Source organism: Microcebus murinus, chromosome 11, assembly GCF_040939455.1.
Source record: "Microcebus murinus isolate Inina chromosome 11, M.murinus_Inina_mat1.0, whole genome shotgun sequence".
In the NCBI taxonomy this organism is placed as follows: domain Eukaryota; kingdom Metazoa; phylum Chordata; class Mammalia; order Primates; family Cheirogaleidae; genus Microcebus; species Microcebus murinus.
The window spans coordinates 47,695,986-47,709,242 of record NC_134114.1 but is presented as its reverse complement, the minus strand read 5'-3'; the positions used below and the strand labels follow the sequence as shown (position 1 = coordinate 47,709,242).

The window sequence follows — 13,257 nt, the reverse complement described above, 5'->3', positions numbered from 1 at the left end:
AACCACACTCTGAATACCCAAAGCAATGTTGAACAAAAGGAACAAAACTGCAGGCATCACACTACCTGGCTTCAAAATACACTAAAAAGCTATAGTCATCAAATCAGCATGGTAAAACAGAGACAGACCAATAAAACAGAATAGAGTGCCCAGAAATAAATCCATGAATGCATTTTGGTCAATTGATTTTCAACAAAGGTACCATGAACACACAGTGAGTAAAGGACAGTCTCTTCAATAAATACGGTGTTGAGCCAATTGGATATCCACATGCAGAAGAATAAAATTAGACCCTTATCTTACACCATACATGAAAATCAACTCAAAATGTATTAAAGACTTAAATATATACCAGAAACTATAAAACTACTGGAAGAAAATGAGGAAAAGCTCCATGACATTCTGAATCTTGGCAATGGTCTGGGCAATGATTTTTTGGATATGACCCCAAAAGCACAGGCAATAAAAGCAAAAATAGCTGAATGGAATTGTACCAAGCTAAAAATCTCCTGCACGGCCAAGGAAACAATCAACAAAGTTGAAGAAACAACCTATGGAATGGGAGAAAATGTCTGCAAGCTATACATCTGATAAAGGGTCAATATCCAAAATATACAAGGAACTCAAAAAACTCAAAAGCAAAACATCAAGTAACCCAATTTAAAAATGGGCAAAGGACCTGAATAGGTATTTCTCAAAAGACAACACAAAAATGACCAACACGTACATGAAAAAAATGTTCAACATTGCTAATCACCAGGAAAATGCAAATTAAATCCACAGTGAGATACTACTTCACACTTGTTAAAACGAATATTATCAAAAAGACAAAAGATAAGTGCAGGTGAGGACGTGGAGAAAGGGAAACCCTTGCACACTGTTGGTGGGATGTAAATTAGTACAGCCATCATGGAAAATAGTATGGAGGTTCCTCAAAAACTTAAAAACAGAACTACCACAGGATCCAGCAATACCACTACTGGATATGTATCAAAGGAAACAAAATCAGTATGTTGAAGAGATATCTACACTCCCATATTTATGCAGCATTATTCACAATAGCCAAGATATAGAATCAACCTAAGTGTATATCAACTGATGAACGAATAAAGGAAATGTGGTATGTATACACAATAAATACACAGCCTTTAAAAAAAAAAAAAGAAAATCTTGTCATTTGCAACATCATGGATGAACCTGCAGGATATTATGTTAAGTGAAATAAGAAAAGAACAGAAAGAAAAATACCACATGCACTCACTTATATATGGAATTTTAAAAAGGCAAACTCACAGAAGCAGAGAGTAGAATGGTGGTTGGGGTGAGGGGGAGGCAGGGATGGAGGATCGGATTATGTTGTTCAAAGGGTACCAAATTTCAGTTAGGAGAAATAAGTATAAGAGATATATTATACAACATGGTGACTATAGTTAATAACAATGTAAAAATGTATACTTATTCTCCACCTACTTTAACCTATCACTGATTTTATAAACAAATTACACACCAGAACTGTAATATAAAATTTTATTATATTTTATAATGAAACAGGTTACAAAATCTTTAAGTGGAAAAATGCCTTTATATATACATAAAACAGTATATTTTATTCTTAGCCAAAGCTAGTATAATACATTACAATTTGACTTTTTATTTTTGCATTTCTCTTTGTGAAAACTCAATAGAAATCTTAATAATGAAACATGTTTCCAAGTACAAAAAAATCAGGGGAAAAAGATCTTACCATTCTTGCTGACATCCAGTTCCCTGAGATTAATAAGATTTGCAATGGATGCTGGTAACGTTGTTAAATCATTGTCAGGCAAACTCAGTTTGTGTAGAGACTGACAGTTAAAAAGTTGCTATTGAAAAAAGTGAGGAAAGAATTTTGATTATATATTTCCTTAAATATTCCATGTACTAACTTTTACACAAATAAATATTAGTTGTATTAAAACTGAATAAGTTATACCTACACTAATACCAGGCAAGATCTCTCATTGTTCTGGTTATACTATTATGGATCTGAGTACAACTGAACCACTCCGAATAATTTACATCTTCATATTTATACCTTAGGTAAAAGGCACTTAGTGAGAATAAGTATATGGTTGTATGCTCTATTTAGTTAGTCAAAAAATAAGTGGCTGTTAAATATGGTGAACTCTGGAACTTATCTTTCAAGCAACTCAAAATTAGCATTCCAAAATGAAAGCCTTATTAAGATAAGCATTCTTCCAAAAATGTAAAATTGTTAGGTATGATAAAAGACATAAATGATTCAGCTATTTGCACTGTTAAAGCAGCCTCAGTCTTTCAACACAGCTCTCAGACCAAGACCACACTTGTGATTAGACAAGAACACTAATCTGGGTTTCCTCTATTTTCTCTAAGAGAACTAGCTAAGGAAGATAAGTTACTTGCTGAATGAAGAAAACATAAGGGAGAAGAGTAAATTACAAAGCACCCTACCACAACCTAAGTAAGGAGTTCATAAATATGGAACCAGCAACATTTAATGTTTTATCCACATTCCTATACAGATTTCTCTATAAAATAACCTACGATAGCAGTGGCTTTCAAAATGTTTTTACTACTGGCCGTCAGAAAAAAAGCCTTTTGTGCACTGCCATCCAGTATGTGTATAAACACACAAAAATTTAAAACAAATATTTCATGAAACAATGGCTATAAGCAACACATCCTATATTCTTTTATAGTTAAGGTTGCCAGATTAAATACAGAATGTCCAATTAAATTTGAATTTCAGATAAACAACAAATAATGTTTTGGTACAAGTATACCCTACATATTGTATGGGACACATTGAGACACTAAAATTATTCCTTATTTAAAAACTCGAATGTAATTTAGTTTCCTATATTTTTGTCTTCTAATTCTTGCAATCCAAATGTACAGTTCACTTTTTCACAATGCTGGCCACATACACTAAATTGATTTTATAAGCCACCAATAGGTCTCCACCTAGAATTTCAAAACACTGTTGCCTGGGTGGCCAAATATTCAAACAATTAAATTAAAGCTATTGTAGCTTGAATTTACAATAAACAAAACACATGAAATTGGGTAGAAGATAATGAGGGACTGAGATTTAAGAAGAAAAAAGTGCTGAAAAAATTGTAGTAAAGAAACAAGGTGATAATTTGAGAGAGTGTTTCACAGCAATAAACCAACTTTCTCCTTCCAGTTGTTACTACATTTCAGAAACAAAAGTCCTCCAAAACCTTTCCAAACAAATTGTAAATGGAGAAAAACAGGAATACCTGTACAATCTCTAAAGAGCTGTTTAACAATAAAATTATGGTTGTAACTAAAAGGACAATTACCCTCAATTATGACAATGTACATTAATATTTTATGAAAAGTAGAAAAAGATAACATTATTTCTTTGTCTAATTAAATTTACTGGCTCCAGAAATTGTGTAGTCTCGTTATCTACCTAATACGACGGGAATTAAATACAAAATTTTAAGTTATTTGCACAAGTATTCAAGCAATTAACTTGAAGAGATAAAGATTTTTAAAATCTATTTTTAAAAATTTGAATTGTGCTGCATACTTCAAGATAAAATTAAACCAAAAAATTGAAACAGCACACACTTATATATGTCAATATTAGGAATACTGTATTTCTAGGTATAAAAATAACCAAAGGTAATTCTTGAAAGAACTAGCATACCTTTGGAAGTTCTTCAATCTGATTAGCATCTAAATAGAGCTCCTCCAAAGTTTTTTCAAAAGTAAAAATCTCTTTGGGAACCTGTTCCAAACTGCAATGAGAATAATCAAGAGTAGTGACAGTCTCCTCTTCCCCTCGTAGACAGCGACATGGTACCAACCGCACAAACAAACTTCGTTTTGTAGTCATTTTTAGATACTGCAATATTCAAATAAAAATAAGTGTAATTAAAACAAATACATCATAACAATTTTTCAGAACAAATTATTCCAGTTTATCACCATTCATGTCACAGATAAACAACACCTTTCCTGACACTACATGCATCCAGTGGAACCCATTTAACATTGCTTGAATACCCACATTTCTATCTACTGGATTTCAAATTAAACTCAAGCACTTTAGTACTTACAAAACAATCTGTAAAGTAACCATTTACATACTTCTACAAAAACACTGATTTGTGAATTTGCTTCTTAGTTCTCAATAACAACAACAAAAAACCCTCTAGCATAACAAAGATTTTTCTTTAAGTCCTGGCTCTAAGACTTCTATGTTTCTTTCTCTTTTTTGGAGACAGAGTCTCTTCTCTGTGCCCAGGCTACAGTGCCTATGGCGTCAGCCTAACTCACAGCAACCTCAACTGATTCTCCTGCCTCAGCCTCCTGAATAGCTGGGACTATACGCACAGGCCACCAAGCCCAGATAATTTTTTCTATTTTTAGTAGAGACAGGGTCTCACTCTCTCTCAGGCTGGTTTCGAACTTCTGAGTTCAAGCAATCCTCCTACCTTGCCCTCCCAGAGTGCTAGGATTACAGGCATGAGCCACTATGCCCAGCCTCTGTTTCTTAACGAAGAACTTGATTATGTGCAGTTTTAGTAGGAAATAGGAAGGCATAGATGTTGTCAGTTCTTTATAACCAGCCATTGGGGATCAATAACCATTTTTAATTTTCCTATGATTCTCCCACATGAAAATTCCCACCTACCCCAAGTATATTTTGTATCAATTAAATATTGGCCTTATAGTTTTTCTAAAGAGCTTATAGTCTTAAGTGTGTTTAAGGTTACACACTGAATCATAAACTTGTTCAAATAAAGTAAGTGAGGGAAAAGGACAATTCTGAATTAGTAAAAATTCTGAAGGCCAATTTTATTAAGTATATAATGTAGGTACATAGGTTAATTCCAACTAGGCTAAGATTGTATTAGCAAAAAGAGACCCACCTCAATAAATGAGAATAAGTAGTGCTATGAATTTTTTGTATGTAAAATTATCAATTCTTATCCTAGGCAGGAGACTCTATTAATATAGTTATTAGGCCAGGCATGATGGCTCACACCTGTAATCCTAGCACTTTGGGAGGCTGAGGTGGGAGAATGGCTTGAGGCCAGAAGTTTGATACCAGCCTGGACAACACATGGAGACCTCATCCCTTCCAAAAATAAATAAATAAATAAATAATGGGGTGTGGTGGTACACACCTGTAGTCTCAGCTACTCCAGAAGGTAAAGCAGGAAGACTGCTTGAGCCCAGGAGTTTGAGGTTGCAGTGAGCTATTATTGCACCACTGCCTTAGTGACAAAGTGAGATCAGTCTCAAAAAAAAAAAAAAAAAAAAAAAGTATTGTATTACATCTAATCAGGACAAACACCAGGTTAAAACCACTGAGGTCTCAGGCACAAAATATAAAGAGACAGCAAAAAAACTCAGCAATCAAGACAAATATAGCATTCTAATACAACATATTTTTTAAAAAATACAAACTACTGAAAAATAATCCATGCGTTGACCCAAATAAATAACTGACACGTTTGCATCCTCAAAATCTTGGCTTAACAAAACCTCTGTTGATTTAGATTTTTACCTCAGTTATTCGGGTCAACACATGGGTAAATAAAACATCAAATAATGTTTAAATAAAGACAGGATCAGTATTAATGATTTTTCCTTTTGCCTCAGGTTGCAATATGGATCCACAAGGCACTGCTTCTATATTTTCTAACTCTTATTACTTCAAATTATATGCTATTTTTAAAGTGTTTGACAATGAGCAGGATAAGTATTTCCCTTGCAATCTTTTTAAAAATTTGATTATTCTCAATCACTCTGTGCCAGGCATGCCACTTAGTTCTTTAGATAAACTATACCCATATTCTCATTTCATCCTCATTACAACTTTCTAAGATACATGCTATCATCCCCATTTTTCCATAAAGAAACTGAGAGGCAGGGGTCTTACAATATTGCCCAGACTGGTCTAAAACTCTTGAGCTCAAGAGATCCTCCTACCTCAGCCTTCCAAGTAGCTGGGACTACTGCTCTTTCATACTGCTTCTCAATATAGAATAATATATACTTGAATTAAGATTCTCAAAGCAATTAAGGTTTGAGTAGGTCTTTGTTACATACTTTTCCTTCAGGATTTACAAAAAGAAACTAAGATGCTAAACATCAAATGTTTCCATCTAAAATCTTTGTCAACAAATAAATATCCAAAAATGTTTATCAAATATTATGAACAATCTATAGTTACATAAAAGCATGTTTAACTGAAAAGAATAAAACAGTTCATCTAATAAGATTTTAATTGCTAAAGGGGAATTTAGTTTTATACTTGTGTGCTTATTAGATCATTTTTTAAATTCCAAAAATGAATACAAAATTTCCTGTTCTACATATTTTAAGAATACAACTGATAGTGAGTCAGAAGCACACCTAAGAATGGGAAAGATTTTTCTGTAGAGCTAATTATGTTGCAGAAAAAAAGAAATTGTAGAATTTCTCAGAAAGGTCAATAAATTTAGAAAAGGAAGATTAGATGCTTGGCTCTAGGAAGCTGCACAGAGTTTACATCTCAAAGGGAAACCTCCTGTGGACAGATGCTGTGAAGAGAGCAGTTCAGATGAAATTCATTGGGAATCCAGAGCCAATATAAAAATGGACCCCTATTCAAAAGAGGCCTGCAGATGGAAGTAGTGTAAACGAAAAACTGCTGATTGCTAAAAAAGGAGGGAGACCTTAATCCTTGAGGACAGAGAAGAAAAGTACTATCATGAAAGAAAAGTAAATAAGTAACAATACCCAAAGAGATCTTCCCTTAGACAATGATACTAGAAAGTAATCCAGGCCGGGCTGTAGTCCTAGCATTCTGGGGGGCCAAGGCGGGCGAATTGCTAGAGGTCAGAAGTTCAAAACCAGTCTGAGCAAGAACGAGACCCGTCTCTACTATAAATAGAAAGAAATTAATTGGCCAACTAATATTTATAGAAAAAATTAGCCAGGCATGGTGGCACATGCCTGTAGTCCCAGCTACTTGGGAGGCTGAGGCAGAAGAATTGCTTGAGCCCAGGAGTTTGAGGTTGCTGTGAGCTAGGCTGACGCCAGGGCACTCACTCTAGCCTGGGCAACAAAGTGAGACTCTGTCTCAAAAAAAAAAAAAAAAAAAAAAAAAAAAGAAAGTAATCCAAAAAGGAGAAAGCCTAACCTGGTCTGAACAGGAACTGATAAACATAGCTGAATTTTAGGGATGTGATAAGGAAGAAACACTTTATAAATCAGAAGCAACACAGTAAACATAACAATCTTCTCATCACAATGGAAGGACAGAGTCAACCCAGAAAATAGGCACAATGATAAGCCAAAACTTTCTGTCAAAAGAAATTAAAGCTACTTACCCCTGGGTTGAATTTATCTCCCTGATGTTTCTTAATTGAGCCAACATTCTATGGAAAACAAAGAGAGAACCAAAATTAACAAAAATGGATCTTTATGACTGTAAGGAACACCTCTTTTAATTTCTAATATATAACAAAAGCTAAATTAAAATTCTCAGGAACTGACCATTGTAAACTGAAAATATACCAGTCAAACAAAATATTAGCTTCTTAAAAACAAAATGGGTGGATGTGCATACATACACAAATTTGCTAGATTCTAAGTAAATGTCAAGCTTTTTAACAAGTGGATTGTTCATACATTTGTAAACTATTGAGAGCCTTCATCTATATAAAAATAATACGCTTTCTTATCCAGAGAGAAAGTGGCAAACAGAAAAAGGAAAAATAAATAAATAAGTAAGCCCTTTCACGTACCACTAAAATGCCAGTTTTTTAAATGTACTGAAATAACAAAAACTTTTCGGTGCAAATAAATGTTAATCACTAATTATATTTAAATTTAGTAGTTTTTGATGGTTCTATGTGGCAGGTACTGTTAAAGTTAATTATGTATGGGATTTATTTTTCCTTTTAAGAATCTTGACTTTTCAGGACGGTAATGGGCCCAGCTCAATATGCACTTTTGTACTTTCCAGGCCTGGAGGGGTGGACAGGGGATAGGTGACACAATGAAGATCAAAGTCTTATACTCTGAAGGCTGCTTTGGGAGTGGAATGGAGGCTAATTCTGGGAAAGCATTTGCTTTCCTGATATATGGGAACAATTGTGTCTGACATCATCACTCTCCATTTTTCTAGTTTTTTTTTTTTTTTTTTTTTTTTGAGACAGAGTCTCACTTTGTTGCCCAGGCTAGAGTAAGTGCCGTGGCGTTAGCCTAGCTCACAGCAACCTCAAACTCCTGGGCTCGAGCGATCCTTCTGCCTCAGCCTCCCGAGTAGCTGGGACTACAGGCATGTGCCACCATGCCCGGCTAATTTTTTATATATATATATCAGTTGGCCAATTAATTTCTTTCTATTTATAGTAGAGACGGGGTCTTGCTCAGGCTGGTTTTGAACTCCTGACCTTGAGCAATCCGCCCGTCTCGGCCTCCCAAGAGCTAGGATTACAGGCGTGAGCCACCGCGCCCGGCCCATTTTTCTAGTTTTGAATCTATACATGATGGCTAGTGTTGCAACAACCATCCATAAGTCAACAAGCATGAGGATTAAAAACCCACCAATAAATAAGGCTGACAAGAAAAAGATAGAACATGTTAGGGGTCTCAAACAGCATGCTGAGCAGCTGTACCTACCAATGCTAACCACAACCTACTTTTGGATTTCTTGGCCTGTGAGAAAACTAAATCCCTTTATTTGCTTAAACCACTGGTAGGTTTTCTGTACTTGTAGCTAATACATTTCAAAGTGAGGCAGCCTAAAAGCCCAAAACAATGGACTTAATGAAAAGTCTATGCTTACATAATAAATAATCCTTTTTTTTTAAATTCAGAATATTTGAAAATATCTTTCAAAATTTCAGAGTTGTCCTAAATATGAAACTATCTGTCCCTATGCTAAATGGTTTGAGACTACTGAGTTGTTTAAATTTCTCTAAGAATTCTCAAATTCTGTATGGCACACACACACAAAAATGCCTGTGTGTATAACAAGCAAAGATGGCCACTGAATCTTCTATCCTTCATACTATTTCCACAGATGTGACAGTCTGGTAGAACGGAGCCGCCAGTAAACTGAAATGGAATAAGACCATGGTAGGAGCAACAGGAGCAAGGTGGAGAGAAGAGAGATGAGATGTTTGTGTTTAGAAACTTCAATTTGAAATACCTTAAGGCTATTCGAGTGGAATACTGAGTAGGCAGCTGGATATGGGCATTCAGATTGTGGGAAGAGATCTAAGCTCAGGATATATTAATAAATTTGAAAGTCATCTGCTTATAGGTGATATTTAAAGCAATGAAATTAGATGAAATCACCAGGGACAGGAGGGTAGACAGAAAAGAGAACAAGGCCAATGACTGAGCCCCAACACATTAAAAAATTAGGGGCCAGAAAGAAGAAACAGAACCAGCAAAGGACAGTCAAGAGAAGCAGTCAAGTGAAACAAGAGAAAAACCCAAAAAAGTGTGATATTCTAAAAGCCAAGTGATGTTTCAAGGAAGAAGGAATTACCAACTCTCTTAATGAGGACTTAGAATTGCCATTATGTATTAATGTAAAGGTCACTGTTCACCTTGACAAGATTGCTTTTAGTGGTGGGGCAAAACACTATTTGAAGGGGATTCAAAAAAGAACAGAAGAACTAGACACAGCAAAAATATAGACAACTAGGGTAGTTTTGCTATAAAGGACATTAGAAAAATAAAGCAGCTGCTAGAACAGGATATGACTCAAGAAACACAACAGTGGATTTGTAGGCAGATAGGAATAATCTAGTAGAGAAAAAGAAGAGCTCATTGATAAATTTTTATAAATAGGATTTGGGCAACCATACGTAGATAGCCCTAGCAAAACCACCCACCAATAAAAAAGCTGCAAGAAAACAAAACAAAACTTGGGTGGAACTATATATATAACTAGCTAAATAAAATCCACTCAGGATATTTTTTAAAATTAGGGATTACTATACCCTTTTCCTAGAGATTCTGATTTAGTGAGTTAATATAAAACTCAATATTCTTTATCTTAAATAAAATGTCCATGTGATTCTTTAACACACAGTTTCAACAATAATCAGTCAATCCCAATTCATCTATACCAAAGCTACCATCATTTAGCCCTCCCCATCCTCTACTGAGGATTATTTTGACTAAAGTCCCAGTTTGAGAACTACTATAAAAACTGAAAAGTAATAAAAGAAATAAAAAAACTGAAAAGTAAAACCACTATAAAGATTTTTAAAATATAGCACATTATACTCTATTTATTTAAAGAGATCACAAGTTGTCTAGATTTAAGAGAAATCTTATGTTTGTACAGTATTTCATTTAATTAAAACAAAGGCTCCTCAGGCATGCCCACACCTATTAGGTGGTATTTAGGGGTTGTACAAGATCATTTAGTTTAATCATGATTATCACAGTGGTTGCCAATCTGTATTTGGTATATATGTGCTTAGTTCTGGGGCATTTTATGGACATTATTAGCTCATTACTGAAAATTACACAAATAGTAAACAATTAAAATAGTAATATAAAAATAAGAATAGGAAGGTAAGAGTAAGACTTTAAACTTACATAATGAAACAATTATAAAATGTAGGAATAATTCTGAAAGACAACAGTCAAAAACTGAATATACATAATGTGATGATGTGCCTACAGCACATACAAGAAGTGAGGAAGATACTGTAGCTAAATCACACTTATAGCTAGAAGACCAACATCAATGTCTGGCCCCATTAGCCTAATACTAATCAAGTAGCAAGTTGACATTTTCTTCGATATGAACACTATTAAAAACTTTTATATCGAACCACGGTTAGCCTAAACATGTCTAAAAAATTACTGTGCAATGAAGTGGCAGACATATATACTGAAGTTACTGAGAAGTACCCCACATTTGTAGAAATTTCCATTTTTATATTTTTGGATATAATTTACATAATGAAATGAACACATTCTAAGATATAGATACCAAATGTCTACAACCGTGTAACCAACAGGAACCAAAACACATACTATTTCCATCATCCTAGAAGGTTCACACTTGCCCTTTTCCAGTTAACCCCCTCACCAAGGTAACCTGCCCTGAATAAAAATATTATGATATTTGTAGATAAGTGTTATGAGGCTTCAGTTTTCATGGGTAAGTACATGGAAATGAAATTGGTGGGTCATAATCTATAAGTATATTTAATTCTATTAAAAACTATCATTTTACAAAGTGGTAACTTAACACCCTAAGCAATGAGAATTCCAATAACGACTTCATCAACACTTGGTATTTTTAGTCTTCCTTAATTTTAGCCTATGTAGTGGGTGTAGAGAAGCACCTCATTGTTTTTATTTTGCACTTCTCTAATTACAAATGACATTGAGGAGCCTCATCCTTACCTGGACCTCATTTTGATGATGAGACAGATTCAGATTTTCAAGCTTTATCCTCTAAGGGTATAAGACTTTTGGAGAAGACAGTGACCAAATTTTGTATATGGGAGGAATGTAAATTACTGTAATAGAGAGTATAGTGTGTTGGAAGAAAATTCTCCATAATCATCTCATATTTCTGCATGGTGTGTGGATCTTCCGAGCAATGTCATTTACAGCTGACTTAAGATGTCTGTATAAAGAGACATTCCAGGATAATAATGCTTAGCATGACTACGCCAGTCCACCTTCCCCTCTCCAGAAAAGACTTGCTTATACTCCAGTGGTCCAAAATAAGATCAGGTTTCCTAATCTGGGGTTCTTCTGTTACCACACTAGTGCATGTGCAGGTATCATCTGACCCTTACTTTGTCACCCTATGGAGATTAAGGCTCAGAGAACTGACACAAAACACTGCTCTAGTAGCTGTTTTTGCAGTAACCAATAATCTATCTATAATCTAGAGGTCTTGTCTGGAAGGGTTAACTTTTCAGTTTGTAAGTAGGGTAAAATCTCAGACTCTTCATTGTTTCTGACTTAACCACTGTAAACTGAAAAACATGGCCACAATTTGTTAACACCACCCAAAATCAAGAGATGGAATCTATTTCCCCACCCCATGAATCTGGGCTGGCATTGTGAACTGCTTATACCAATTCAATGGGATGGAAATTTTATTAGGCAAGTAACAGTGCCTATGCCTCAAGATTCACAAAGCTTACCTTCTTTGAATACTTTTAAATTTGAATGCTACACTGAGAACATTAGGTAATAAAGAAGCCTGGGATAAAAGACCACATGCTGATTCAAAAAATTCAGAGAAATAATAAACTGCTGTTGTTTTAAGTGTTGGAGAGATCCTTAACACCTGTAATAGATAACTAAAACAACTGGTTTTAAAATAACTAAAACAAAAGTTTTAAATAGTATTTCCTTTTTATCCTTTCAATAGCTATAGAAACTGTATACCCCACCCTGCCCCACATTATTCCTGATATTGGTAATCTGTGTTTTTTCCCCTAATCTTGGCTAGAGATTTATCAATTGTATTGATTTTTTTCAAAGAGGAAATGTTATATTTTGTTCATTGTCTTATGGTATGGTTTCTATTTCATTGATTTGTACTTTTTCCCTCTGTATTTGCTGCCTTTTGCTTATTTTATCTTGTTCTGTCTTCTTAAGGCAAAACTTATGTAATTGTTATTAATTCTTACTTCATTAAAATTTAAAACTCTAAATTCTCTGAGCACTACTTTAGCTGCACTTAATAATTTATGTGTTGTCTTTTGTTGAATTTGTTTAAAATGTTTTCTAATTTCCCATTTGATTTATTCTTTTACCTAAGGATTATTCAGAATTTCTTAATTTCAAAATATTTGGTGATCTACTCAGTGTGAAATCTCATTGCCCCTGATTTCTAACTTAATTCCACTGCAGTCAAGAACATAGTATTATCATTTCAAGCCTTTGAAATATGTTAAGGCTTTCAATGGCCCCAGATAATATCTATCTTGGTTACTGCGCCATGTGTACCTTAAATGTCACATTTTGTGTCTCTTGGGTATAGTGTTTTATAAATATCAATCAGGTAAACTGGCTGACAGCTTTGTTCCCAAATCTTCTATACTCTTACCAATTTATGGCATTCTTTTCATATAAAGTACTGAAAAGTATTAAAATCTCTATAGTTGTAAATTTGTCTATTTCTCATTTTGTCTATTTTTATTTCGTGTATTTTGAAGCTCTGTTATAAAATGAATACACATTTAGGGTACTTCTATCTTCTTG

General features: G+C 34.4%; 1 protein-coding gene across 11 annotated transcripts in view; it reads right to left on the bottom strand.

Annotated features, from left to right (window-relative positions):
* ERBIN (erbb2 interacting protein) overlaps positions 1–13,257 on the bottom strand; it is a 138,166-nt gene that overhangs the window by 76,286 nt on the left and 48,623 nt on the right. For all 11 annotated transcript variants that reach the window (XM_020289998.2, XM_076008057.1, XM_076008058.1 and 8 more), the window contains 3 exons: positions 7,380–7,427; positions 3,701–3,898; positions 1,745–1,862 (listed from right to left, as the gene is read on the bottom strand). In XM_020289998.2, the coding sequence (XP_020145587.1) occupies positions 1,745–1,862; positions 3,701–3,889 (307 nt within the window). In that variant the 5' untranslated portion in view covers positions 3,890–3,898; positions 7,380–7,427. The remainder of the gene's footprint in view (positions 1–1,744; positions 1,863–3,700; positions 3,899–7,379; positions 7,428–13,257) is intronic.